This window comes from Falco biarmicus, chromosome 18, assembly GCF_023638135.1.
Source record: "Falco biarmicus isolate bFalBia1 chromosome 18, bFalBia1.pri, whole genome shotgun sequence".
In the NCBI taxonomy this organism is placed as follows: domain Eukaryota; kingdom Metazoa; phylum Chordata; class Aves; order Falconiformes; family Falconidae; genus Falco; species Falco biarmicus.
In genome coordinates, this window is record NC_079305.1 from 482,103 (window position 1) to 510,081 (window position 27,979).

A 27,979-nucleotide genomic window follows, 5' to 3' on the forward strand; every position below is an offset into this window, starting at 1 on the left:
TCTGCTGCAGCCCACCCCCTGTGTGCTCCACCCATGCAGCCCCCAGTAGTGCCCCCCACTTCCAGCTCCACTCCCAGCACAGTGCCCGGATCCTGTACGACTCCCCCAGTACAGCTCCCCCCATCATCAACTGTCACCAGGAAAGGTCCCCACATGCGGCAGGCGCATGGGGGGTCCCCCCACCGTGCACCCCGAGCCACGCGAGGGTACACACTACGGACAACAATAAGACATTTTCATATTCAGAAGGCATCACCTATTAATTGTCACTTGCGCACGGGACCGGTGACACGTTTCTCACCCAGCACCCCCGGGCAGCACCGCTGGAGGTTTGTAGCACCCCGTGTGCCCCTCGGTGGGTTTGCCCTCTCTGGGGGGCTCCTGGGGTCGGAGGGTGCCATCCCCACCAGTTCTGTTTCCCCCGGGTTTGCCGAACCCACCCTCCCGGGCAGCTCCGCTCGCCGTGGGGAGCCTCCTCCAGGGTCGCTCTTGGAGACAAAGGATTTATCAGCGCTCCTCGAAGCTCGACAAAGCAGGATACACAAAAATAAATCTTGAATTAACCATTAACAGCTAGTTCGTTTCAATTGTCTCAAACTTCTAGCAATACATTTTGTTTTATTAAACATTTGATGTCGTTTCCCCTCTTTGAGGCTACGGGATTTGGCAATTCGGGACACCCCTTGTACCCCACCCCCACCCCCCCGAACCACCCCCCTCCGCTCAGCCCTGCCTGAACTCCCGAACTACCGACCCCTGATTCAGCGCTAAACTCTGCTTTACTGTTCAGCCGTACATTAAACAAACCTGTGTACAACATCTAGATCAAGCTGACCCTCTAGAGTCATCAAAACTGATGAACGAAGGGACTTCTAATTAAGGGGGGCGGCCTTGGGGATGCTGAGAGACACCTCGTCAGCCGGGTTGTGCAGCGAGGAGCCCCCAGCACCGGCCGCGGGAGGAGACAGGCTGCTGGGGGCGCAGCCCACCCGGAGCTGCCTGAAAGCGGGACCAAGGTAACGGGGGAGGGGGATGGCGCCCTCCGACCCCAGGAGCCCCCCAGAGCAGGCAAACCGGCCGGGGGGCACACGGGGTGGTACAACCCTCCAGCGGTGCTGTCTGGGGGCGCCGCTGGTTTGTGTGAGGCGAGAAATGTGTCACTGCCTGCGTGAGTGACAATTAATACGCGATGCCTTCTGAATATGCAAATGTCTTATTGTCCATAGCATGTACCCCCGAGTGGCTCGGGGTGCGCGGTGGGGGGACCCCTCCATGCCCCGCACCGCAATGGCCTGTTGCCCCCGTGCTGGGCTGCCCCCGCTGTGGGAGCTTTCCTGGTGACAGTTTTCTGTAACAGAATTGAGTGCCCCAGGTGGGACCTGCTTTCTGGGATCTCCATGGGTCGGAGGAGCCGTGAGGACCCCAAGCACACACCGGAGTATTTTCATCCAGTTGAAGCCAAACACCAAACCAGTAAGGCAAAAGCAGTACCCAATTAAACTAGAAGTCATTAGACTAGAGCCATTAATGGAACAATTCATAAATTTGGGGTTACTAAGGGAATGCCAATCAGAATATAACTCCAGTATTGCCAGTCAGGAAGCCAAATTCAGAAGAATCTAGAATGGTCTAAGATACAAGAGCTATAAATCAGATTGTGCAAGATGTCCACCCAGGGGCAGCAAACCCGTACCCCCTCCTGACCACCCTGAAGGGGACAGATAAATGATTTTCTAGGTTAGAATTAAAAGTTGTGATCTTTTGCCTTCCACTCAACGCTGTGAGTCAAGAATTGTTTGCTTTGGAATGGGAAAGCCCTGAGACTGGTAGAAAAACCCACGTGTGCTGGACTGTATTGCCACAAGGATTTAAAGATAGTCCTACAATCTTTGGAAATCAATTGGCCAAAGATCTGGAAAGCTGGCAAAAGGTGTGTGAAAATGTCACCGTGCTGCACTGTGTAGATGACATACTGCTAGCAACCAGCTATATGGAAGATTCTATACCATTGATGACAGATCTCCTAAACTTTTGGGGGCTAGGGGGGTACCAAGTATCCCGGAAAAAGGCACCGCTCACCCACGAAGAAGTAACGTGTTGGGGATTTACAGTTTCCCAAGGGCCAGCGGAGTCTCGGAATCAAAGAGCTTGGAGCATTCCTCGGGATGGCCGGGCGGTGTCGCTTATGGATAATGAATTTCAGACTCATTGCCAAACTCTCCTAGGAAGCTGCAGGAGGAAGCAGAAAACTTCTTGTCTGGACTCTGGGGTGCAGAGATGCGTTTTCTAAATTGCAACGGACTTTCGTGAGTGCTCCAGCTCGAGGCGTCCCGAAATCTAGAAAACCCGTTTGAACTATTGGTGCATGAAAGATCGCACGTTGCCTTAGGAGCGCTGGCCCAGAGACTGGGGACATGGAAAAGATGCGCAGGTACTTTTCCAAACACCTGGGCAATGCCAGCAGACAACGGCCAGCCCATCTCCAAGCAGCAGCAGCTACAGAGCTACTGAGCCAAGAGACCCCCGAACCGACACACGAGCCAAAACCCTCCATACTTGCCCCCCACGCAGGTACGGCGGTGCTGGAACAGAAAGGAGGGCACTGGCTGTCACCAAGCAGAATGCTAAAGAATCAAGCCGTCCTTTTGGAACAAGACAATGTGGAACTGAAAGTGACCACAACCCTGAATCCCGCAGCTGCCCTTGCTGCTGAGCCTAGTGGAAATGAAGAACTCACTTGTGATGGTTTGCAAACGATGGAACAGGTTTGCTCTAGCCCGGTGGACTTGAAAGAGACGCCAACAGGGAACACTGTCTGGCACTTGTCTGTAGATGGTAGCAGCCTTGTGTGGAAAATACTAGAAGCCAAAGCCCTATCATCTGACCCATCAGCCCAAAAGGCGGAGCTCATAGCCTGATTGAGAGCATTGGAATTGTCAAAAGATAACCCTGTTAATGTATGGACAGGTTCAAAATTCACCGATGGAGTGGTCTGTGCTCATGGGGCATTTGGAAAGAAAGAGAACTCTCAATCTCTCAAGGATTCCCAGTCAAATACGGGCCAGTGATCCAACAACTCTTACAGGTGATCCATTTTCCTGGATCGGTGGCAATTTAACATTGTAAAGCGCATACATCTGTAGATAGTCCAGTGCATCTAGGAAACCGAATGGCAGGTAAAGCAGCGAAAGAAGCAGCTGAAAGGCAAGGATTGCTAGTCCTGCCAGAAAAAATCCAGAAGTTAGGACCTAAGAGCTCACAGCATACACCAGAAGACGAGCCATTGGCTCATTTACTAAAGGCAACCAAAACCCAAGAAGGATGGTACGTCACCGTGAGCACACCTTTATTCCTGGACATGCCTCCACATCAAGTCAAGACCGACCCAGAGACTGGGTGTATCTGAGAGTGTGGTCAGATAAACTGCTCAAAGAGAAGTGGAAAGGTCCTCTCCAGATTTTACTCACCACCTACACACTGCCAAGCTTGAAGGAGTCGCTCCGTGGATACATCACAGGGACCACCATACCGCCAGAATGGACTGTCAAGCCAGGAGGGCCTTTATGCTTGAAGCGAACTCGAGAATCATAAAGTTCTGGGTTGAGTCTCTTGCTATACTAACAGGCAGCACAAACAGCCGTGCAGATGGAGGTGAAAGCTTAATTTTAACGTTAATACAAGGGTTTCGTAAGACCTGTCATCTTACCAGTGTTGCAGCATGCCGAGCCGTTGAAGGAGCGGCGGAAAGGACCGTATTTAGTAATGCTGGCAACTAGTACTGCAGTGAACTTAAAGGAATTGATTCTTGGATCCGTTACACCAGGATTAAGAGTTCTGAAGTAAAGTGGAAATTGAAAGATGGCTCCTCTTGAAACTAAAAATCAAGAGATTTTAATGAACCGTTCTTGGACTGAAACAAGCCCCTCTGTAGGACCGGATTGTATAACAGGGAGGTCTGAGTTTAACTGTCTCTTTAATATTAGCATGTTTTCTTTGTAGATACTTGTTTAAACGTTATACAGATGTATAGAATTTTGCCTGTTACTGCAATATGGTGCGATAAATTCTCAAATTCGGTGGGATCAGGAGGCCTCATGGACACAGAACACTCATTTGAAAATGGTGGAAAAATCGATGGTGGTTGTTCATAGGACTGATTGTTGGGCCTGTACCCATTTCCCTGGGTGCACTCACAGAGGAATTCCTCTAGCTGGTGTCCCCATTCCATTCAGGACTAATTGGAGTAACTTGTGGGCAAGACCAAACTGCGCTAATCGGAACGAGACTGCCCTCTGAACTTGGACAGTATGGAAACCCCACTCACCCGCTGCGATGCGTGTGACACGCACAAGAGGAACTGGGGTCTGTGGGGCACCACCTGCATTGTGTCTGGTCTGATGAACCCCTCCAGAATTAACTGCAAGAAAGTACTGGAATGTTCCACTGGGGACTGGTGGCACTGGGTTTGCGGCAGCGTAGCACGAAAAGCTTCACCACCAAGAGGCTCAGGCACCTGCACATTGGGGGTGGCTCTTCCCAATATGACTATAGCTGAGAAATTTGATAATAATCTGTGGTTAAGGACCTACCCACAGAGCTATAGGCAGGTGTTGCAGCACAACAAACCAGTAGGCTGCAACAAGGCTCTTACCATCGGTCAGATTCTACTGTCTGTGCTGCATCTCCTTCCTTCAGAGGTCAGAGCACCAGCACCCCCTCCCACCAGCCTCAGGGCTATTTAACCACTTAGTGGGAGCAAGCTACAGCTGCACATCACCCGTGTCAATCAACCCACTGCCTGCCTTCCTCTACAGGCAGGATTAAAACCCGTTATAGACAGACCCACTCGATGCTGTGCTTTTGCTGGGTGCTCTAGTCCTTGGCTGGGGGTTGCTGAGCTGGGGAAGGCAGTGATAAAGGTATAGGCAGTAACGGAAGGGACAGCCAGCAATGCTGCGGGTGCCACGGGGGCTTCGCAGGAAGGCGTTGCAGAAATAGCTCTGCAAAACAGGCTGGCATCAGGTATGCTGTGGGCACCTCAAGGCAGCATTTGCCCTAGTGTTAATACTAGTTGTTGTGTGTACATGTGTCAAAGTGACATAATTCTACCGACTTCCAAGAGTTTTAGAAACATACTAAAATCTTGCATGAGGTCCACAAAGATGACACCTCCTAGGGACTTCAGAAAGTTTGGAATTGGCTAACCTCCTGGTTTCCTGATCTACACCTACAGATCAAGAAGTTAATTGTAATTATCGTACTCGTGATCGTTATATTTGCCTGTACATCATACGACACTGTATGGTGAAGTGTTGTATCGCTGCAACTGAAAGAAGTTCAGAGAGAGTGGGACTTATTTCATATATGAATATACATGACATTCATATATGAATATATATTGATATTCATATAGCACATAAGTCCCAAAGGGAGGGAATTGTCTAAACTCCCAAATTATGGAGTTATGATCTAGTGCTAAACTCTGATTTAGTGTTTCTGGTTAAGCACTTACGTGCACAAAACTTAGGTCAAGCTGACCCTATAGAGTTGTCACAACCGATGAATGAAGGGACTTCTAATTAAGGGGGGCCGCCTCTGCGGGGGCAGGAAACACAGACCTGCTGATGACAAGCTTCTGTCTCGATGCTGATCTAAGAAAAAAAGCGCAGGAGGAGATGGGCGATAAGGGCTTGCAGCCCACAGACATGAACAGAAAGTTGGCTGAAAGCGGGACAAAGGTAACTGGGGGGGGGGGGGGGGGGGCGGGGGGGGGGATGGCGCCCTCCGACCCCAGGAGCCCCCCAGAGAGGGCAAATCCGCCGGGGGGCACACGGGGTGGTACTGTGTGCAGGCACCGCTGGTTTGTGTGGGGCGAGAATTGTGTCACTGGTCCCTGCGTGAGTGACAATTAATACGCAATGTCTTCTGAATCTGCAAGTGTCTTATTGTCCATAGCGCACACCCTCGCGTGGCTCGGGGTGGGGGGGGGACGGGACCCCCGGTGCCCCCCCCGTCAGCCCCGTGCTGAGCCGCTCCCGCTGTGGGGAGTTTTCCTGGTGACGATGATGCTGGGTGACATCCCCACCCTTCCTGCGCCTGAGTCACCGCTGCCTTCCGCGTGCCTGTGGCTGGCAGGAGCCTCCCGGCCGTCGGGGTGTCCGTCCGTCCTGCCACCGCCCGCTGCGCCCGCCTGAGTGAGGGGCTGTGCGCCCACCGGGGGTCCGCCTGGCTGTCCGGCTGTGTCACTGTCTGTCCGTCAGATGGGGGTGTCTGTTGGGGTGTCCGTCTGTCCGGCTGTGTCACTGTCTGTCCGTCAGATGGGGGTGTCTGTTGGGGTGCCCGTCTGTCCGGCTGTGTCACTGTCTGTCCGTCAGATGGGGGTGTCTGTTGGGGTGCCCGTCTGTCCGGCTGTGTCACTGTCTGTCCGTCAGATGGGGGTGTCTGTTGGGGTGTCCGTCTGTCCGGCTGTGTCACTGTCTGTCCGTCAGATGGGGGTGTCTGTTGGGGTGCCCGTCTGTCCGGCTGTGTCACTGTCCGTCAGATGGGGGTGTCTGTTGGGGTGCCCGTCTGTCCGGCTGTGTCACTGTCTGTCCGTCAGATGGGGGTGTCTGTTGGGGTGTCCGTCTGTCCGGCTGTGTCACTGTCTGTCCGTCAGATGGGGGTGTCTGTTGGGGTGCCCGTCTGTCCGGCTGTGTCACTGTCTGTCCGTCAGATGGGGGTGTCTGTTGGGGTGTCCGTCTGTCCGGCTGTGTCACTGTCTGTCCGTCAGATGGGGGTGTCTGTTGGGGTGTCCGTCTGTCCGGCTGTGTCACTGTCCATCAGATGGGGGTGTCTGTTGGGGTGCCCGTCTGTCCGGCTGTGTCACTGTCTGTCCGTCAGATGGGGGTGTCTGTTGGGGTGTCCGTCTGTCCGGCTGTGTCACTGTCTGTCCATTGCAGGGGGGTGTCTGTCTGTCCAGCCAGGGGTCCTTCGGGGTGTCCATCTGTCTGTCTTGGGGCTTCCCCCCCCCCCCCCCCCCGGGCTGGCTGGCTGGCTGTTGGGGTGTCTGTCTGTCCTTCCAGATGTCAGCCTAGCTGTCAGGGTGCCTGTCTGTCTGTAGGGGCGTCTGTCTGTCCTTCTGAGTGTCCCGCTCTATGTCAGGGTGCAACTGGCCATTGGGGCATTTGTCTTCCTGGAGGTCCATTTATTGGGGTGTCCCCCTACCCATAGGGGCATCTGTTTGTGCATAGGGGTGTCTGTCCATCCTCCTGGGTGTCCATCTGTCTATTGGGGTGTTCATCTCCCTGTCAGGGTTGTCCATCTGTCCTTCTGGGTGTCTGTTGGAGTGTCTGTCTGCCTGTTGGAATGTTCATTTCCATCAGGGTGTCCATCTGTCCTTCTGGGTGTCTGCTGGGGTGTCCATCTGTCCTTCTGGGTGTCCATTGGGGCATCATCAGGGTGTCCATCTGTCCTGGATGGTTGCCGGGGCATCTGTCTGTCCTTCTGGGTGTTGATCTGTCCATTGGGGTGTCTGCTTCTCCTTCTGGGTGTCTGTTGGGGTGTCTCTCTGTCCCTCTCAGTGTCTGTTGGGGCGTCCATCTCCCTGTTGGTCTTTGACCTCCTGGCTCTCCGTCCCTTGTGCTGTCCATCTCACAGCGTCCCTCCACCCACAGGTCTGTGGTATCCACCCACCTCCGATATCACCACCTCCCTGACGCCATGTACACTGCGCTCCCCAAAAGGTACCACTCCCTCGCCCCCTGACCCCCCCCCCGCCCCCCCAGCTCACGCCCCCCCCTCACCCCACAGCGGTTCCCCCTTCGGCTCCGACGCCACCCGCCCAGGGCTGCACATCTGGCGGGTGGAGAAGCTGCGGCCGGTGGAGGTCCCCAAAGCAACATGGGGCACCTTCTTCTCGGGGGACGCCTACCTGGTGCTGCACAACGGGCCGGACGAGCGAGCCCACCTCCACCTCTGGATGGGTGAGCCCTGGTGGGGTGAGGGGAGGGGGGGCAGGGGTGGGAGCAGGGGGCTCAGTGCTGGCCCGCTGCCACAGGCCGGGACTCCTCGCGGGACGAGCAGGGCGCCTGTGCCCTCCTCTCCACCCAGCTGAACGCGCTGCTGGGTGAGCGCCCCGTGACGCACCGCGAGGTACAGGGCAACGAGTCCGACGTCTTCATGGAGTACTTCCCGTGTGGCATCACCTATCAGGTACGGGTGCTGGGCCTCCCCAGTGGAGGCTTGGGGTGCCCCCAGTGCTCAGCACCCCGCTGAGCCCTCAGCATCCCAGCCAGGCTCTTGGCATCCCAAGTGGGTGCTCAGCATCTCCACTGAGTACTCAGCACCCTCCCCACCTTGCTTATTCCCCACTGAGCATGTGAGACCCTCTGTGGGTGCTGGGCATCCCCAGTAGGCACTCAGCCTCCACGTTGGGTGCTCAGCATCCCTGATGGGTGCTCAGCATCCTTGCTGGTTGTTCAACAGCTCTACTGTGTGCTCAGCATCACCTCTGGGTGCTCAGTATCTCTGCTGGGTGCTCAGCCTGCCTGGTGGGTGCTCAGCATCACCTCTGGGTGCTCAGTATCCATCCCCAGTGCTTGTCTTCCCCACTGGGTGCTGGACACCGTGCCAGGTGCTCAGCACCCCCGTGCCAGCAGGAGGGAGGTGTGGACTCAGCGTTCAAGCCCACCCGCCCCAGCGCTGGTGCCGGCCCCGTGTGCAAACTCTACCAGGTGAAGGGCAAGAAGAACATTCGGGCAAGCGAGCAGGACCTGAGCTGGGCCAGCTTCAACACCGGCGACTGCTTCATCCTTGACCTGGGCGAGGTGGGCAGGGGTGGCCCTGTCACTGCTGTCCCTCCCTCTGTCCCCCAGACACTTCTCACCTGGTGCAGGGCAAAGTGCAACATGTCCTTTGTGGTGTCCATCTGTCCTCTGGGGTGTCCACCAGCTCCTTCGGGTGTCCCTCTGCACTATCCATCTGTAGGGCTGGCTGTTTGTCCTTCAGGGTGTCCATCTGTTGGGGTGTCCGTCTGTCTGTCAAAGCCTCCGTCCACGCATAGGGATGGCTGCCGGGTTTTCTGGGTGTCTGTTGGCAGGGCTGTCTGTCTGTCCTTCTGAGTGCCAGGCTGCTGGGTTGCTCCTCTGTCCTTCCAGGTGGCCACCTGTTTATCCACAGGGGTGTCTGTCCCTGGAGACATCTGCCTCTTGGGGTGCCCATCAATCAATTTGGGGTGTCCCCCCTATCTATAGGTGTGTTTGATTGTTGGAGTATCTGCCTGTCCCTCCGGGTGTCCATTCGTCCATTGGGGCAGCCATTTATCCATCTGGGTGTCTTGTCTGCCTGTCTGGGTGTCCGTCTGTTGCGGTGTCCATGTGCCTGTTGGGGCATCTCCCTGGGCCACCTTCAACGCCAGTGACTCCTTCACCCTCAGCCCGGGTGAGTTGGGTTGCGGGCCACCACAGGATGGCTTCATCACCATTGTCCCTCTCCTTGTCCCCAGACCCTCTTTGTCTGGTGCGGGGCCAGGTGCAACATCCTGGAGCGCAGCAAGGCGCAGGAGCTGGCCATGGCCATCCGGGATGGTGAGCGTGGTGGCAAGGCTCGCCTGGAGATCGTGGTGGATGGCGAGGAGCCACCTGAGATGCTCCAGGTGTGTTGGGGCCCGGACATCTCCGCCGGGAGGAGAAGGGGACCCGAGTGACCCTGGGCTGGGTCCGTGATACCCCATCTCTTCACCTGCAGGTGCTGGGCCCCAAGCCCACCTTGCAGGAGGGCAGCCCTGAGGAGGACGTTGTGGCCGACCAAAGAAACGCGGGGGCAGCTGTCCTCTACAAGGCAAGGCCATTGTGGGGCACCATGGTGGCACCAGGGCTGGACATAGCTGAGTATCACCATGGCGGTCACGGGGCATGGCCAGGGGACATCAGGGTGGCCTTGTTGCTGGGCATGGCTGCGGGATCCTGCGGTAGCCCCAGGGGGGGACATGGAGCTGGATATGGCTCGGGACACTGTGGTGGCCCCAGGGATTATATGGGGCTGGGCATGGCTGGGGGACACTACGGTGGCCCTAGGAAAGCCACATGGAGCTAGGCATGGCCAGGGGACAGCACGGTGGCCTCAGGGGGTATAGGGGGCTGGGCATGGCCAGGGGACACTGTGGTGGCCCTGTGGCAGGGCACAGATGGGGAATGCTGCAGTGGCCGTGTGGGAGGACGCAGGGCTGGGCACAGCTGAGGGACCCCAGGGTAGCCGTGCAGTGACGTGACGTCCTGGCCACGGGCAGGTGTCAGACATGACAGGGCGCATGGACCTGAGCCAGGTGGCCACAAGCAGCCCCTTCAGCCAGAGCCTGCTCTGCTCCGATGACTGCTTCGTGCTGGACGACAGCGCCGGAGGGAAGGTCTACGTCTGGAAAGGTGCCTGGGGACAGGGTCGGGGGGGGATGGGGGGACCGGGGCCACCCCCAGCATGGCTCTGATGTCCCCATCCACAGGGCGCAAGGCCAATGAGCAGGAGCGCCAGGCGGCCCTGAAGGTGGCCGAGGAGGTCATCACCCGCATGGGTCACTCACCCCGGACACAGGTGGGTGCAGGCGGCGAGGGGTGCCCGGGCGCTGGCATGGATGATGTCACCCCATCCTGGTCCCCATCCCCTCCCTGTACCTGTCCTGGCAGGTGGAAATCCTGCCGCAGGGCCACGAGACGCCCCTCTTCAAGCAGTTCTTCACCAGCTGGAAGTGAGGGAGTAGGTGGCCACAGGGCCAGCGCCCAGCCCAGAGCGTCACCAGGCATATGCCGGCTGTGCCAGCTCCCTGCCAGCACCTGCACCCTGCTCAGCTGTCCCTGTGACCATCCCATCTCCATCCCCCTGCCATCCCCCTGCCATCCCATCTCCATCACAGCCCCCCCCATGCCATCCCATCTCCATCCCCCTGCCATCCCCATGCCATCCCATCTCCATCCCCCTGCCATCCCCATGCCATCCCATCTCCATCACAGCCCCCCCATGCCATCCCATCTCCATCCCCCTGCCATCCCAGCCCCATGCCATCCCATCTCCATCCCCCTGCCATCCCCATGCCATCCCATCTCCATCACAGCCCCCCCCATGCCATCCCATCTCCATCCCCCTGCCATCCCCATCCCATCTCCACCCCCATACCATCCCAGCCCCATCCCAGCCCCATCCCCATGCCTTTGCCCACCCTATGCCCATGCCATGCCCAAGCCCACACCATCTCCGGCCCTGTGCCATCCTACCCCCGTGCCTTTGCTCACCCCATGCCCTGTCATTCCCTTCCCCATCCCACCCCAAGCCCATGCCATGCCCACAGTGACCCTGTGCCAAGCCCCCCCACCCTCACTGCTGCCATGCCTCTGCCACCTGCACGCCCTCACCACCTTTCTGCTCATGCCCGCACCACCCCATGCCCGTGCTGTGCCACCTGCACCCCATCGTCTCCATGCCCATGCTGTCCCCATGCCCACATCATCTTCCTGCCCACCCCACCTCTGTGCCTACACCATTTCCATGCCCACCCCACCCCTGCATCCACATTTCCCCCATCCTGCACCCAGGCTCTGGAGAATAAAGGAATGCCGAGTCCTACGTCGTGCTGCTCTGGGTGCTGTGCCAGCCCTGGGGGTGGGGGGACACGAGAGGACACAGACAGTGCAGGGCTATGGCAGTGCAGGGGCCGTGGCAGCAGCAGGAAGATGTCCCCAGCACCCCAGCGTGATGCCACCCCATATGGCATCCTGCAGGGCCACCTGTGTCATGAGTGCACCAGACCTCTGCCCCCTGGGGTGACACCCCCTGCTGTGGTGACAGGGGAGCGCTCATTCTTGCATGAGTACCCAACCCCCACACAGTTGGAAAAGGTGGGAGATGGCCTGTGGCACCCACCTGGCTGCCAGCCCTGGGTCCCCACATCCCTGGGGACCCCACGTCCCCAAATCACCCATGTCCCCAAGTCCCTCTTGTCTCCACATCCTCAGTGTCCCTGCCCCACCAAGGTCCCCTCATCCTGGTGTCCCTGCAGCCTCCATGCCCATGTGTCCCTGATGTCATCCCCCCCTGCCATCCCTGATGTCCTCACGTCCCCAAGAACACCCCTAAAGCCCCTCTACATGCAGGACCCCCATCACTGCTGCTCATTTCTGCCAGCCACTGCCTCCGGCTGCTTTCCTGACCAAACCTCCCTCCCTCATTAGACTCAAATAATGAGCGCTGGGGCTAATTATTTATCCAATTATCCCTGACTTCCTTCCCCCTCTCTGGAGCACGAGCCTGGTCACAGTGACCTGTTGCAAAAACACGTGGTGATTCCCCCACACAGCTCGGCTTTGCCTTATTAAAAGATTTCTCGTTAGCGCTCACAGCTGACATCAGGAATGCATGAGCTCTGCCCGGCCCCGTGCCAACACACTGGCATTTCACCCCAATTCCTGCCCAGGACTGCACCGATCCTGCTGCATCCATCACCAAAGAAAAGCCCTTTATTGTTGCTGGGAGGGACAGGGAGGGAACGGGAGGAGTGAGCAGTGGGGAAGGAGCCCACAGGACCCAGGGGAACAGGCTCAGGGGAGCTGCTGCATCCCCCAGTGCTGTCGGAGGGGTGGGCGAGCCGGGACCCTCGGCACCTCCAAACCCCATCCTCTCCTTCTACTTCTAAAGCAACACCGAGGGAAGAAACAACACGGGGAAGGTGGCAGCTGGGCTGGGCTCTTCCTTGTTCACAGTGAATTTGGGGTGACGGAGGAGGGGAGGGATCCCATGCTCACAGGTTTTGCTGAAAAATTAACTCAAACCACCCACTTTGGCCTCGCTGGATCTCCTCTGCAGGGGAGCTTGCTCACCCATGATTTACATTCCCAAAGCATGGTTTGGGGAGAGGGAAGGGCAGAGGAAACCCCTCCGGTGGGCACAGCAGAGAGGAAGACACTGGGACACCTGGGACAGCCCTGGTGTCAGCTCTGGGATGCTCAGGGTGGGGATGGCAACGCCGCGGAGCCAAGTTTTGGCTCTCTTGGTGCTGTCACACCCTGTGAGATGCTAAAATCAGCACAGTGAGCTTTGTCAGTGAGCCAAAATGGGGAAAGCGGTATCTGCATCGTGGCCACGGGCTCAGAGGGAGCATGGGGGGAGAGGCAACTTGTTCCCTGAAAATGCCCCATAAGGGATTAGTCATCCCCTCCTTCAGTCCTGAAAGAGAATTCACACTCCAAACCAGAGGGAGGAGGGGGAGATCAGCACTGCAGGGGCTCAGGATGGGATGGGACCCTTCATCCCAACCAAGGGCCAGCTATGGGGGATGGGAGAGGGCAGAGAGGAGCAGTGCCTGGGTCAGCCCTGCTGCGAGGGCGCAGGGCAATGGCACTTCACTTGGAGAGGAAAAAAAAAAATAAAATAAAATAAAAGCCACACAGCGTTTGGAAGAATCAGGCAGGAGTCAAACACTCCCAGGGGGATGGAGCAGCTCTGGTCCCTGCAGCCCCTGCCAGCCCCCTTACTCTATCAGTTCCACATAATTGGCAGGGAACATGCCAAAGTGGCCATCGGGACCATAGCCGCGCCACCAGCCTTCGTCGATCATCTCGATGTTGGTGATGATGTTCTCCGGATCAAATGAGATCTCGGTGTCATCAGCTGGAATGAGACAGAGTGAGGGAGGGGGTTAAAACCAACCCGACCCCCCTGCCCGGCACAGCCAGAGAGGCTGGGAGTCCCCCCCTGCCTCGGACGACCCTCCTGCAGGGACACACTGTGCCAGGCACGCAGCCCCCCTGACAGACACCCCTTTGCTTAAAGGAAGGGGTCCGTGACTCAGTTTCCCTGGGGCCGTGCGCTGCTGCAGCCAAACCCCTTGCGAGCCACCTCCCCAGCACAGCCGTGCTCCTACGGCCGGAGGCAGCGAGGGCGGCCCAGCCCCACTGCTGTTGCGAAAGGCCGGGGGTCGGTAAATTATAACATGAATATCTGGGTAAAACAGGCTCTGAGGCAGGAGGCAGGGGAGGGAAGACAGGGAGGCAAGCGCGAACAGATGTTAGAGGAAAAAAACCAGAGGCCAACAGCTCCCTTTGCTTGCTTTTCCAGCTCTGATTTGGGTGGAAGACGCTTTACCCAGTGCACAGCCGTGGGAACGCCCAGTGTGGTGGGTGGTGTCTCCAGTCTGGCTCTCTGGGAACAGACTGGGCCCAGCAAAGCCCCCCCCCAGTTCAGAGGCAAAGCCCGAGCCCTGCAGCTCTTACCAGCCTGATAGTCGTAGAGCGCCCGGGCACACAGCCCCTTCCCAGTCAGGTCCGGCGGCTGCTGGTACTCAACGGCGTAGTCGTATTTGGCATCGTCAACGTGTCCCTTCGGGAAGGAGAGAGGCACGAAAGGAGTTACCGGCGTGAACGGTGCAGTGCCGGGCAGCTCGTGCTTCAACAGGCACTGCAAGGGTCTGCAGCCGGGGGGCTCGCCACCCCAATGCCCGGCACATGGGGTGCACATCGCCCTGCTCCGCTTCTCACGGCCCTGCTTGGCTTCCCGGGCAGACCAGGAGGTGATGCCCACCGGGAATTGCAAGAGAAAACGGTGGGAGGGGAGGAGTCCAACACCGTGCAACACCCAGAGATTCAGATCAGCCCCACGAGCCTCAGAGCATCGCATGCAGGAGACCCCAGATGCCCCCCGGGATAAAAAAGTGGCTCTGGGAATGTCACGCCACGCGTCCCTGCCAGGAGAGAGGAGACAGCATGCGAGCCAGCCGCGCACCGAGGGAACAAAGGCCGGCAGCAGACAGCCCCTCTGGGAGCGGATCCGCATCCCTCAGGACCCCTGCTGCAGAGAGCGGCTCAGCACCCCCACATTTAAGTCTGGTGAAGCTGGACCAGCTCCAAGCCTGGATCCCCAAGCGTTTCTCTTTGCTATTTTGAGACCTGAGCTGGTGGCTCTTTACTTTCTTTCTTTTTTTCTTTTCTTTTTTTTTTTTTTTTTTTTCTTTTCTTTTGCAGAGGAAGGCTGAGGCAACCACTCAGCCCCTCTCCTGCTCCTCTTGAACCAGCTGGACACTTCCAGACAAATTCAAGAATGAGAAAATTAAGTGTGTTTGAAACGCTTATGGTTTTGTGAGCAGGGGGTGGGAGGGAAGATGGAGGAACAGAGGAAAGGGAACCAAACAGCCACGACATCTCCAAGGGCAACACTGCAGCGTGACACAACCCCACTATTAGACACTGGAGAATCTGACAGAGCATGCCAAGAATAGCTGGGCTTTGTCAGCTCCGCTGGTTTGGGACCTGCGAAGCAGCAGGAGGCGAAAGCACTTTGGCAAAGGGGCTGACAAGAGCGTGTGTCCCCCACTCCCCCCACCCCCACCTCCCAGGGCTCCAGGGACGGGGCAGTGCCACCAGCTGGAGCGGACTCAGGCTGTGGGATGGGTGACACGGGGGCTCAGCACCAGCACCTCTCGCTGTCAGCGCTGCGAAGGGACACAGCACCCCCAGCCATGTGGATGTGACCTGAGCGCGGCGAGAACTCCGGGATTTCTCAGCTTGCTACAGGTTTTAGCCCAGGCAGCTGGGAGCGCCGGAGGATGCTTGCACCCACAGAGACACTCGTACGAGGGTTCCAGGCTCATCCTAAAAGCTGAGACCAAGCCACCCTCTGTCGCAGGAGGATCCTGGCCAGCTCTCAGGTGCCCTTGTCACTCCAGGGTCCTCTGTCCTCTCCCATGCACCAACCTGAGGGGGTTCTTCATAGATGGCCGAGGGGTCCGGCGGCTCCTCATACAGATTTGCCTCTTCCACGTGGGAAGCTGCGATGCTTGAGTTGTACCCGGAGTCTTGTCCTGCAACAGAAACATGGCATCTCACCACGACATCAGTCACCTGAACCTCCTCCTGTCCCCTCGCTTGTCTGGCTGCTGCTCCAGGCTGAGGTGCCACCAAACGTCTAGCATGGACACGCTCCGGGTCTCCTGTCCTGCCGAGGGGATGGGTCCAGCAGGCACAAACCCAGTCACGGGGTGAGCAGGGGGTTCGGGAGCGATGAAAAGGACAAGGGAGAGAGTCGGGATCTCTGATGTGGAAAGGAATATTCTTGCTCAAGATGAACTGTTTCCAGGCTGCTCCTTGCGGTGAACACCAAACCTGATGGGGAAGGGTTGGTGCAGAGGCCACGGCCAAGAGCAGCGTCTAGCAGTGACTGTAGCCGGGGGACCGCTGGAGCTCAGCCTTGCTGGCCCCCTGCTCACTCCTGCCCCACCAAGTCCCTGGGGTGGACGGGAGTGAAAGCGTAACAAGTCGCTCTGAAACAACGGCTGGTTCTGCTCCACCAAAGAAAACCTATTTCTGGCTGAAGCATTTTGCTGAACTCAATTGCTCAAAGGGTTTGGTTGTGACCAGGTAAATTCTGACTTACTTGGGAAGCAGGGAAGTGGCAGCTTGGGGGCTGTCTGCCAGCGCCCACCTTCCTGAAGCAAAGCTGTGGGGCAGCCTTGGGACAGGGCAGCAAGCAGCCTGGAGAGCCGGGGACAAGCCAGCAGGGATGTGAAATGACACAGCCCTTCAAGGACAAAGCAACACCTCCGTGCCACCCATGGCACATGGGAAAACCTTCTGGATACTGCCAGCCCTCCTCCCACCCAAACCACCCGAAAGGAGACAGAGCATCCCACCACGGTCCCTGCCGTGCCACCCCAGCCAGGGCAGCGATGCCTGGGCAGGGGGAGCCCTGCACCACGGCACGCGCGGATCCTCTGGTCTTTACTGGGATGGCAAAACAGCTCTAACTGCTAGAGCTGGCTGCTGCCCAGAGGGAAATCACTGCGTGGGGGTAAAAAGCCCTCTTTGCTGGGTCTCAAAGGCATTTTGGAAAGGTCTGTGTGCAAACCTCAAAGCCCCTGCAGCAGGAGGTCTGGAGGGGGCTCTGGGGGTGCACGCAGCTGAATGTCAGCCTTTCAGCCAGGAGATTTCCTCATCCCCTCAGCTGCTGAACCGTCTGCTGAGCCTGAGGAGGAAACAAGGGACCTCTGCACCAGGCAGCAACAACCAGCCACCTTTCCTGGCCTCAGCACCACGGCCTCAGCACCACGCTCAGCCCCTGCCACCCCTGCCACGGCCAAAGACATCGCTGTAGGTTTCTGACCTAAAGATCCACACATGTTCTGCCAAGGCATGGAAAAACAAAAGACACTCGGAACCTAACCTCAGCATGCCCAGTTTTGGGGATCTCTTTGGAGAGGCGAGGTGAAAAGCTTTGGTTAGGTGAGGAAGCAAAGCCACACACCTGCTGCGGGTACCAGGGAAGCTGGAGGCATCCCCCAAGCAGAGGAGGGGGTGAAGGAGGCTGGGGCAGCATCCCGGGCAGGAGAGACCGGGGAGGCAGGACTCGGCACAGAGTTCACCTCCTTCTGCAGGAAAGGGCTGCGAAGTTTGCCTGGAAAAGGAGTGAAATGCGCTGCAGGAGCCAGGCAGGCATCAAGGCTTCCATGCTCCAGGTGACAGCTCCATGGCTCCCCAGGAGTCAGCCACCAAAGGGTGTTGCCAGACGCTTTTTGCCTTAGGAGCCCGTGGCTCAGTCCTCCTCCTAAGCAGGATTTTCCAGCTCTAATCCTGGTTACAAAAAACAAGTTTGTCTACTGGTTACAGCAGTAGCTGCAGCCAAGGGAAAAACCAGAGAGATATATTTTGGGGGAGGAAGAGTAGCTGGAGGCCACCATTCACCCGGGTCCGACTCTCCGCGGCAGTTTCTGGAGCACCCTGAATTTCTGGAGCACCCTGAATTTCGCAGACATTGTTAGGATCAGCAGCTGGGAGGGGTACAACTCAGACTGGTTGCTCCCAGTCTTCTAAGCCAGCGCACTTTCCTTGGCAGGAGGTAACCATCGGCCGTTATCTCCCCCATCTATGCTTCTGAATGCAAACAAAAGCCAAGCAGGAGCGGTAGGCGAGCCCTGCCCCAGCACGGCAGTGAGTAAGCACCAAGCTCACTGGCTTTTACCAGTGCCAGGGCATTTGTCTTCCTTTCCTCCATTGAAAAACACCGAATACTAACGAGGGAAATCCCGAGAGATTTCTCACCCTCAGCAATCAGCCGCCCTCTGTGACATTTAAATAGCAAGAAAGACATTTCCACCCCCACCCCCCCGCCGCGGCATTCCATCCTGTCCCACTGATGGCTTGCCTACCTAAAGCAAGTGCGTTTGCCCTCATATCACAAAATAAAAGTGCTTATTGCAAATTAATTCAAGGCACTTTCAAGAAGGCTGCACCGACTGCGGAGGATGTCACGTGCTCTCAGCGACTTCCTTGGCCACTTTCAGCTTTGGTTTTCACAGCTTCCTGGTTTCTGTCCGATAGATCAGACTGGTCTGTTCTAAGGGACGCACTCCTGCTTGGTTCAGCCAGTGAAAAGAAAATATCAGGTGGAACCAACGGGATAGATTCCAACAGTGGTGCTTTCCTGGCATTAAAATATTTATTTTTCATTTAAAAAATAAAGTTTAAGCATCAGAAGTGGTGTCAAAGTATAGAAAATTTCCACCTCAGCTGCTGAAAGCTGGCACAGCCGGCAGCGAGAGCTGTGCCACAGCAAACCACACAAGCCAGGCAAGAGACATCGCTCTGCCCATGGCGGAGAGCGCAGGGTGTGATGACAGCTGCCCGTGCTGGGCGGGACGGTGGCCTCATGGGTGACACCCCCCTCCCAACCACGCTCCCCCATCGCAGCACCCACAGAGCGACCCGGTGCAGGGCCAGGAACTGCCCCATGCTGCCCGCCCCGGCCCAGCGCCGTACCCCGCCGTACCTGGCTGGGAGGCCGCCACCGCGTCCGCCGGCATCGACTTCTCCCTCTGCTTGAAGATGTCGCGGGGGTTCACCGCCCTCTGCGCTATCAGTGACGCGGCCTCCTGCGAAGGCGAAGGGGGCGCAGACCCCGCGGTCAAGGCGCCACAGCCCTGAGACAGGGAGCAGCACGAGGGGGAGAGCCGAGCCACCGCAGCCCCCCAGCAACGCGCTCAGGCTCCTGGCGGCGTACCTGGGCTTTCTCCACCGACTCACTTCTCTTGAAGCCCTTCCGCTGCCTGGCCTCGTACTCCTCAGCTTGCTCCCTCTGTGGCACAAGAAAGGGTCTGCTACAGCCTGGGTGGGCACCAAGCCAGCGCCCGCCTTCCCCAGCGAGACCCCCGCTTCCCCAGCCAGCCCCCAGGACAGGAGAAATGGGAACAAGGACCAGCCACGGCGATGGAGGGTGCATGAGGAGGAAACCCCCTGGATCTGGGAGATGCAGGAGCTTTGCCAGTCTGAGGATAAGGACTTAAGTTCCCTCCAGAGTCCCCAGGCTCAGAGAGTTTTAAACTCTGCTTTCCCCAAGGCTGCGGCCGGACCAGCTGTCGGGAGCACGCAGCCAGCGTGAGCAGAGATGTAAAGCCAGATCCAACGAAACCGAAGCCCATCCAGCGAAATCAGGGATGGAGCAAGAGACCTGGAGGACCAGCCTGTGGCACCTCTCCTGCCAGAGGGTGTCCATGGGTCTTTCCATGCCCCCCACCCACCACAGCAGTGCCCAGGGAGCTCCTCCACCACCCTCCACCTCTGCACTGTGGCACCCTGCCCCCTCCATTGAGAGGATGTGTGATGAGACCTCGCCATGGGGACAATGCTGAAGCTCACCCATTGCTGCTGCTCCTTGTCCCTGTTCTCTGCCTCCTGCTGCTGCTGGAGCCTCCTGCGGTGACAAACGACAAATCGGGGTTAATGAACAGGCAGGGTGAGTGGTTTGCTCTGCACAGGGCTGCTCTGGGACCTCACCCTGCTGCAGCCGCACAGGGAAGACCAAAGGCAGGACATTTTCCCATTTCTGGGGCCAGGTGGGGAGCCACAGGCCACCCTCCGAGCCGTGCAGGGGGAACAGCAAGCAGAGAGGAGCAGAGCAGCAGAAGCTGCTTCAAATAGCAGGACAAAACCGGGGAAGCCTCTTCCTTCAGGGCACAGACAAAATCACCAGCACGGACGGGTGAGACAGACTTCCCCATCGAGGCTCAGAACAGGAAGGCAGTGCCCGCGGGAGCCGGCTCCACCGCCAAGAAGGCTCCCTGGGGTCACGCCAGGCTCAGAGAGGAAGGAAATCAGCAGATGGAGCACAATGGCCGTCTGGCACATGCCACCTCCTCTGTGCAGAGCTCAGAGCCCTCCACCACCCAACCCAGCCTGCTGGCACCCTGCGGACCCCCGTCCCGCAGCCGCAGGTTTTGGTGACACTAGCGGGGCACCCGGTGCTGGGGCAGGATCCACAGGCAGGAAGACCCACAGGTGGTGCTGGATAAACAGTGCTTCAGCCAGGGAGAAGATGCTCTCCCCACTGCAGGGGCTTGCTGGGGGACCCCCAGCTGGAGGAGCCCACAGGCTAGCCCAATCAGCTGGGCCAAACCTTCGCCACCGCTCCAGGAAGGTGAGCAAAAGCAAATGCAACACATTGACACGTCGGCACGTGCAGACCGATGCTCGGACCGCACAGCAGCTGTCAGGATGGGACCCGTGGATGATGGTGCCCGAGGGCCGTGCCCTGCAGGGGTGGCTGGGCTGAGCCTGTCCCAGCGCAAGCTGAGGCCGATCCCCGCCACATGCGCTACCTCGAAGGAGGTTTCCTGGGATTGCAGTGATTGCAGTGACTGCAGCAGCAGAGAACGCACAGGCAAAACCTGCCCCCGCTGCGGAACAACGCTCCACCGCTCCACCGTCAGCACAGGGGCAGCAGCCTGGAAGAGGCGGTGCCCAGGGCGCACAGACCACCGAGAGCAAGCTGAGAGATCCCAAAGAGCGGGATGGGCTCCAGGCATCGTCACAAGCACCTGCCAGCAGCAGGGACTCACTTTTGGGCTTCGATTTCATTTGATCTGGCTTTATATCTCTGTTCTCGCCCAGCTGCTTCCTGCAGCTCCCGCTCTCGACGCTCTCTCTCTAGCCGCTGCCGCTCCTCCTCTGCTCTCCTTTTCTCCTCCAGCCGGCGGTTTTCTTCATCTTTCTAATGGAAGACGAGAGTCAAGTGGTGGGTTTAGCTCCGAGACCCCCCCCAGGTCCCTGCACGCTGCACCATGCCACCAGCTGGCACGGTGGATCCCCTGGCAGCTCCCGCGGTGCCTGCGACACTTCCGCAGCCTGAAGCTTCACACACTATTGCTAAACCGCTGTAAAACCCTGCTGCAAGCAACCTGAACAGGAAGCAAATACAGAGCAGGCTCACCCTGCTGTTCCGCCTGGGAGAGCTGCCTTCAGAAAGGTCAAAAAACAGCTCCCCCCCCCCCCAAAAAAAAAAACCCCGAGTTTGCCATCCACTGGGAACGGGGTTGCAGCCCAGCAGTCTCCCCATGCACCTGCTCCAGCGGCCCTGAGCCCAAATTAAGATGAGATGAAAAGCATCTTGCTCTTCCAAGGCTGATTTCGTCCTCCCCTGGCAGCCCGAGGCAGCAGGACCCCTGGAGCCAGCCCAGCTCCCCACCCGCTCGAGGTCTGGATCCCTGACTCTGGGCAGGGGAGCCCACGTTACAGAGGGGGGATGCAGACGGAGAGAAATCTCCGGCTAAATCCAAACGCCTCGTCCTGCTTACGCCTGGCTGCTGAAGAGAAGTGGCAACACTCACCTCGGCTTTGGCCCAGAAATTATCCTTATTGACTCTCTTGATTTCGGATATTGCATTTGTCTTCTGGTAGACGGAGCCCTGAAGGAGGCAGAAGGCGGCACAGGTGAGCAGCAGTCCGTAAGCAATCACCATTTTTGCATTTCTCTGCAGAAATTTGTCCTGGAAGCTTTCTGGCAGCTTTCTCCTGCTGCTACGGGACTGGCCAGCCCCTCTTTGCCTTCCCCTGGCAGCCCCACAACACCAAGGGCCAGCAGGCTGGGTGAAAGGGTCAAGGGAAGATATTCAGCATAAAGAAAAACTAGACACTTTGTGATAGAATGCAACAGCAAAACCAGCACGATGCCGTGTTCAGCACAGTCTGTGACTCTTTACAAGTTACTGCAGCCTGACGCTTTGCCCCAGGCTTTAAAGCAGGGCTGGCCGTGGCCCAGCCATGTGCCTGTCACCAGAAATGGGGACTTCCACCCCGGTTTTCATCATCCCCCAAGCAAAAATCAGGTCGCCCGCAGAGCCCAGACTGGAGCAGCCAGCAAATAAGTGACCAGGACACACAGGAACGTGGCACTGCCGCACCAGCACGGCGCCGAGGGACAAGTGAGGGTCCTGCAAAGCTCCGGTTTGCTCCTCACCCATGTCCCGGAGCGGGGTCAAGCGATTCAGAATCGGAGAGCACGTGCAGCTGAGCTTCTCCCTTGTGCAGCTGAGAAACCTCACTTGCTTGAGGAGGGGGGTGTTAAGACACCTGCCCACAGAACGTTTCCATGCAGACAGAAAGGAAGCCACTGAGATCTCTGGCCTCAACACCTCACAGCACCGCGGGAAGCCTCAGTTTTCCTTTGCAAGCAGGTCAAAATGCTCCTGCACTGACACCTTCCCTGTCCCTCGGCTGCGCCACAGCTTTGGAGGAGCCCCCAGCCTCGCAGATACTCTGCAAATTTTAAAAGCTGGAGATTTTGTGTCTCTAAAAACTTGAATAGAGCTGAGGGGAACCAGTCCTGCTTAAAATCATGGCTGGGTCTACAGAGAGGAGAGCTTAGGCTTTCTGCTTGCCACAAGGACATCTCGCCTGTGCCACCATCCCATGCTCGTGTCCTGATCCATCCTGCAACAAGCCCAAGAGGAACCAGCCCTGGGTAAAATCATCAGCGCTTCCACCGCCAGCACAGCAGAGCACAGGGAGCCCCTTCCACCGCAGCGTGACAGTGGACCCAGCCTCTGCCCAACTGCAAGCCCAGAGGGACCAGGAAGCCCCCACGGAGCCCACTCACCACGGGAGCCTGAGGGCCTGAGTCCTGGAACTTGCTGCTCTCCTTGTGGAAGTTGTAGTTGGCCCCAGAGGCCTTGGCGACCTTCTCCATGATGAGCTCGGGCTCCACATCCTCCTCCGCACGAGCGTTGATGGTGACATGAGCCCCCTGAGCAGGGAGAAAGCCAGCACAGGAGTGAGGGGGTGACTCCAGAAGCCACTAAACCCACCACGCTGCTTTGACAGGTCCTGCCCACGCTCCCGGAGCTCCCAAGGGAAGGAAAAGGGCTCAGGTAGGGAAGCGCAGCCGGTATCGAGCACTCCCAGGCTCTCCTGGCCACCATCCCGCCCGCAAACAGCCCCCAAAGGGCAGGGTGCAGGGTCCCCGTGGCTGGGGACACCCAGCCCAGTGCCCACTGGTACGGGGAAGATGCCATTAAAAGAGGACCAGACCTTTAGGAAGTTGGCTACGGTGCTGACGTGGTTGGCACAGGCTCCTTTCCTCACGTCATTCACGCCCTCGCCAGTCTGCAAAGAGAAACCACCGGCACCTGCTTAGCAGAGTCCCACCCCAGGCTGGTTTTATAGCGGCAGCACCTTGATCTAAGCCTGCAAAACATCCACACCGGCCACGGCGAGGGCTCCCCAGAGCTCGCTGCGTGGAAAACAGCCTGCTCTGCAGCAAGCACTGCCCAGCGGGTCACGGCGAGCCTCCTGCCCAGGGACAACAGCCACACCACGAGGGCTCCCAGCTCCTGCTGAACCTCAAGCGCCTCATTCAACCCATCCCTGATGGGTTTGGAGCCGTTTGCCAGCAGCGTCGCTGCCAGTGGAGCGAGCCACACGGCCAAAGACACAATGGGGAAGCGAGTCCTCCCAGCGTGTTCGCCTGTGTCCATGGGGTCTGCACCATGCACCCACAGCAGTGGGCACAGTACGTCCTCGGCGCTGCAGCTTGGTGGGGGGGATCCCCCACCCCAGTGCTGGCTGCTGAGCACTGGGCAACTGAAGTTCTGGAGAGAATTGAGGGGAGAAACAGGGATTTATCTGCACCAGGTCTCTCTCCGGAAAGGCGGAGGTCTGCCCCACTCACCCAGTTGATGAGGACGTATTTGGGCAGGCCAGAGTTGGGATCCTTCACCCTGCAGAAGGCATACATCACCTTCCCGCTGTTGAGCTCCTCCACCATCTCCTCCAGGCCCCCATCTGCCCCAGGAGAGAAAGGAGAGGGCGTTAAGACAAGCAGGTCACGTACACGTGGTGGGAACGGCTGAGCCTGTGGAGGCTACAGCCTGCTGGAGGTTATTCCTGTTAGACTTGGAGCTGTCCTGCACCAAAAGCGTTTCAGACCCCTCGTGCTTAGCCCAGCTCTCCCATTACCTGCTCGGCTGCACAGGAGCCGACCCTCAGCCCGCTCTCCCCAGTGCCCCTGCTCCGAGCAGCCTTCGCTGCCAGAGCTCCTCTTCCTCAGAGCTTCACTGCAACAAGCACAAACCCATGTACGGAAAGACCCGGCTCCGTAACACAAGGCAAGTGACGCCAGGGCAGGGAGATGCTCACGTGCCCCCGACTAACTAAAGGCTTTAGCCAGCGCAGGCAGCCGCACGCTCTGCCCACATGCTCCTACACAGAACAGCACCGTGAGGTCTCCGGTGAGATCTCCGCTGCCCGTCACCAATGCAACGAAGCTCAGAAAAGTCCCAAGAACCGGCTACGCCTTGTTCCCGTCCCACATTCCAGGTCCGCCGGCGGCTGCAACGAGCCCCGCTTCATCACATGGGAAGCAGAAATGACAGCAAGAGGCTGGCACGGGGTACGGTCACCGGTCACCGTCACCAGCCGCGGGAGGGAACTGCTGCCCTCGCGCTCTCCTCACGGTGCCGAACCCTCAGGGCCCCGCCAGGCAGGTCTCTGCAGGGGATGCTGCCAGCCATGAGAGGAGGAGGAGGAGGAGAGGGGAGCCCAGCTCTGTGCGGAGGAAGGCTCAGCAGAGGGTCTGTGCAAGGCGGGCGAGCGATGGAAAGTGCTGTGCTGCCCCACGAACTGCAGCGTCGCTCCCGCGAGAACTGCATGCCAAAAAACTACCAGAAAAGGAGGAAAAAGGCAAAAACATGTGCTCTCATTTAAAAAAAATTCCCACAGACCACAATTCCTCCTACTTCGGTTTGCCTGACCCCTGAAAAGTGGAAAACAAGCTACTGCTTACACCCGGCGACGGCACAGCCCAGCCCACTGTGCTCCGCACTGCAGCAGGACCCGAGATTGTTTTCTTCTCCACTATTAAATATTTACGTTTCGGCTCTAAATTTGGCACCATGGTTTCCAAGCCCGGCAAGCAGAAAAGTTTCAGGCTGGAAGCCCGAAGCTGGTCAGCTGCTGGGAGCCCTCGCCAGGCACCGGGTCAGTGTTTAACGCGGGCATGGAGGGACACAAGGGAAGCACTGGGAGGAGCGGAGCTCTGCGGGGGGGTCCCAGCTCCGCAGCACGCTGCCCCGAACCAAGCGGACTCCAGCCTATGAACCACTCGGCGCTTTTAATTTAAACCTCACCGAGGAGCCAGCACCTGCGTGAGCCCTAAGCTCAGATCTTTTCCGTATGACCCTCACGCTTCGACAGCGGCACACCTTGTCTCGGCCCCACAGAGCCCCCGCGGCCGCGGGTCCGTGCTCAGGCCGGCGCATCCTCCGCGGCCCTCGGCGGCAGCTCGGAAAGAGCCGGACAGGCCCTGGCACCACAGGCTTTGCCGAGCCCTGCCCTGCCCAGGGACGCAGCACCCAACCGCAGCAGCCAAGGAACGCTCCCAAAGGAGAAGGGCGGCCAGTGAGGGAACACAGCCGAGCTGGGGGGAGTGCGAATGCAGAGCAGAAAAACCTGCCTGGATGCGCGGCTTTCTAACAGCTTTAGCTTTGCACCCAGAAGGATTTGTGTGGGAATCGGCAGCCGGGTTAAAAAACAAAAAAAATTAAAAAGGTCCCACAGAGCAGGGAAACAAAGAAGGAAGGGCACTTGGGCAGCAGCGAGCTGGAGCCCCAGCTGAGGAAGCCAGCCCTGAGGCGCTTCATGGTCCCTCTGTCACCTTGTGCTGCGGCCGGCTGGGATCTAAAATACTTCAGGACTGCAAGGAGGTCCAGGGACCCGGACTCCGGATCCTTGGGAAAAGAGGAAAATGCAAGGGAAGGAGAAGGCAGAGCCACACACGCGCCGCTCCCACCTGCCACCCAGACCCTTCTCTGTTTTCCTCATCCCAAAACTGCACCAAGCACCCCGGCGCTCCCAGCCACATGCTCCTGCCATCTCCCGCCACCGGACCACCCCTCGCCAGTGCCAGGGCTGAGAACAGGCTCGGGGATTACAGAAAACCCCACAAAAAGCCACCCTTCCCCAGGAGGCGCGGGAGCAAGTGGTGTCCCCTGCCCCGGAGCCAAACACCCCCGCGCAGCCCCCAGCCCGGTGGCAGGGGGTCGCCCCCCATGCCCTCACCTCCGCAGCCGGCCACGCGCAGGTCGTTGCTGTTGCCCTCGTAGGTGAAAAGGGCCCTGGGGGGGGGAGGGGGGGGAAGTGGAGGTTTCACCCGCTGGGGGAGAAGCCCCCACCTCGAAGCTCAGAGCCCCTCAGCATCTCCCCTCGGCTGCAGCCCTCCCTGCAGCGTGCCCCCAAAACCTCCCCCCACTCACGGGGCACGGCCGGTGCCCCCATGCACACAGCTCCCTTGGGCCCCCCACACCCCCTGCCCCACATCCTGGGCACTTCCTGATTCCCCCATAGACCCCGTGTCCCACCAGACACCCCACGGCGCTGACCTCCCCAGACACCCCATGTCCCCCCAGACACCCCACACCCCTGATCCCACCTGACACTCCACACCCCTGACACCCCCCCAGACCCCATGTGCCCCCAGGTCATCCCACACCCCTGAGACCCCTCCCCAGACCCTGCACCCTCCCAGACAGCCCCACACCCCTGATTTGTGTGTGCCGCCCCCACACCCCCTGCTTCCCCCGCACACCCCACATCCCCCCCCAGGCACCCCACACCCCTGATCCCCCCATTCACCCCAGACACCCCCACACCCTCCAACTGATCCCCTCCACCACATCCCCCCCAGACCCCATCCCAGCCCTAATCCTTCCCCCATAACACCCCCCAGGCCCCCCAGCCCCATCCCAGACACCCCCACACATCCTGGTTTCACTCCTACCGCCCCCCCCGACCTTCCCTTTACACCCCAGACTCCCACCCCAGAGATCCTGAGCTCCCTATACACCCCCCTAACACCCCACAGACCCCCATATACCCTAGAGCCCCTCCCAAACACCCCCACAGCCCCCCCAAACATACCAGAGGCCCCCTATACACCCCCACAGGTCCCCCAACACCCCAGAGACCCCCAAACTCCACCACATCTCCCCATACACCCTAGAGCCCCCCTATATACCCCCAGAGCCCCCCCAAACACCCCCACAGCCACCCCCCCCACCCTCCAGCCCCCCTCCCGGCACCCCGCCCCCCCTCGCAGAGTCCTCCGCCCCTCACCAGTCGGTGGGGCTCCCCGCCGCCACCACCCGCCCGTAGGCCTCCTGCAGCGCCCGCCCGTTCTTGCCGAGGTTCAGCGCCATGGCAGCGCCCGCTCCCGCCCGCCCCGCGCCGCCGCCGCCCCGCCCGCCGCGGGACCGCCCCCCGCTACCGGCACCGCCCCCCGGCACTACCGGTACCGCCCCCCGGCACCGCCCCCCACTACCGGCACCGCCCCCCACTACCGGCACCGCCCCCGGCACCGCCCCCCGGCGCCGCCCCCTTGGGACCTCCCACCTACTACCCCGCCCCAGAACAGCCACGCCCCGTCTCCAGGCCACGCCCCCAATCCGCTATACCACGCCCTTTGGTCTCCAGGCCACGCCCCTCTCCCGGGGGCACCCCCCGCACGGCCCCGGCACCCGCCTAGCCCGGCCCCGGGACCCCGGCCCAGGGGACCCTCCATGCCGGGGTGGCTATTGAGGACCCCTGGCCAGGGCGGCTCCCGCGGGGACCCCACCCCCCAGGGCGGCTCCCGGGGACCCCCACCCCATGGCGGCCCATGGGCCCCCATCCCAGGGCAGATCTCGGGGACCCAACACCCCATGGTGGCT

At 59.1% G+C, this 27,979-nt stretch overlaps 2 protein-coding genes across 5 annotated transcripts; one reads left to right on the plus strand and one right to left on the minus strand.

The window, feature by feature from the left end:
• The first annotated feature begins 5,602 nt into the window (after positions 1-5,602).
• Positions 5,603-10,889, plus strand: CAPG (capping actin protein, gelsolin like). Of its 3 annotated transcripts, none has more exons than XM_056362854.1 (10): positions 5,603-5,738; positions 7,653-7,721; positions 7,789-7,961; positions 8,036-8,190; positions 8,637-8,804; positions 9,482-9,631; positions 9,724-9,816; positions 10,265-10,397; positions 10,475-10,563; positions 10,656-10,889. In XM_056362854.1, exons 2-10 carry the CDS (start codon positions 7,699-7,701, stop codon positions 10,719-10,721), a joined length of 1,050 nt encoding a protein of 349 aa, XP_056218829.1. In that variant the 5' UTR covers positions 5,603-5,738; positions 7,653-7,698; the 3' UTR covers positions 10,722-10,889. The 3 variants fall into 3 exon arrangements, with proteins under 3 accessions (XP_056218829.1, XP_056218831.1, XP_056218830.1); XM_056362856.1 differs by lacking the exon at positions 5,603-5,738 and adding an exon at positions 5,986-6,219; XM_056362855.1 differs by lacking the exon at positions 5,603-5,738 and adding an exon at positions 5,986-6,194.
• A 1,572-nt stretch (positions 10,890-12,461) lies between these two features.
• DBNL (drebrin like) lies at positions 12,462-27,504 on the minus strand. Of its 2 annotated transcripts, XM_056362838.1 has the most exons (14): positions 27,387-27,504; positions 26,334-26,389; positions 23,947-24,059; positions 23,307-23,381; positions 22,876-23,022; positions 21,608-21,685; positions 20,840-20,991; positions 19,641-19,695; positions 19,006-19,080; positions 18,775-18,877; positions 17,254-17,403; positions 15,708-15,814; positions 14,232-14,337; positions 12,462-13,629 (listed from the first exon to the last, which is right to left on the minus strand). In XM_056362838.1, the coding sequence occupies exons 1-14, from the start codon at positions 27,467-27,469 to the stop codon at positions 13,490-13,492; spliced, it is 1,440 nt and encodes a 479-aa protein (XP_056218813.1). In that variant the 5' UTR covers positions 27,470-27,504; the 3' UTR covers positions 12,462-13,489. The 2 variants fall into 2 exon arrangements, with proteins under 2 accessions (XP_056218813.1, XP_056218815.1); XM_056362840.1 differs by lacking the exon at positions 17,254-17,403.
• Positions 27,505-27,979: the final 475 nt, after the last annotated feature.

Coding starts and splice junctions, on each gene's coding strand:
- DBNL (XM_056362838.1), bottom strand. CDS start 27,469: ATGGCGCTGAACCTCGGCAAGAACGGGCGGGCGCTGCAGGAGGCCTAC. Junction 26,390..27,386: donor GCGGGGAGCCCCACCGACTG/GTGAGGGGCGGA, acceptor TCCCCCCCCCAG/GGCCCTTTTCACCTACGAGG. Junction 17,404..18,774: donor GGTGGCGGCCTCCCAGCCAG/GTACGGCGGGGT, acceptor CTCCTTTTCCAG/GCAAACTTCGCAGCCCTTTC.
- CAPG (XM_056362854.1), top strand. CDS start 7,699: ATGTACACTGCGCTCCCCAAAAG. Junction 7,962..8,035: donor CCACCTCCACCTCTGGATGG/GTGAGCCCTGGT, acceptor CCGCTGCCACAG/GCCGGGACTCCTCGCGGGAC. Junction 8,191..8,636: donor CGTGTGGCATCACCTATCAG/GTACGGGTGCTG, acceptor CCGTGCCAGCAG/GAGGGAGGTGTGGACTCAGC.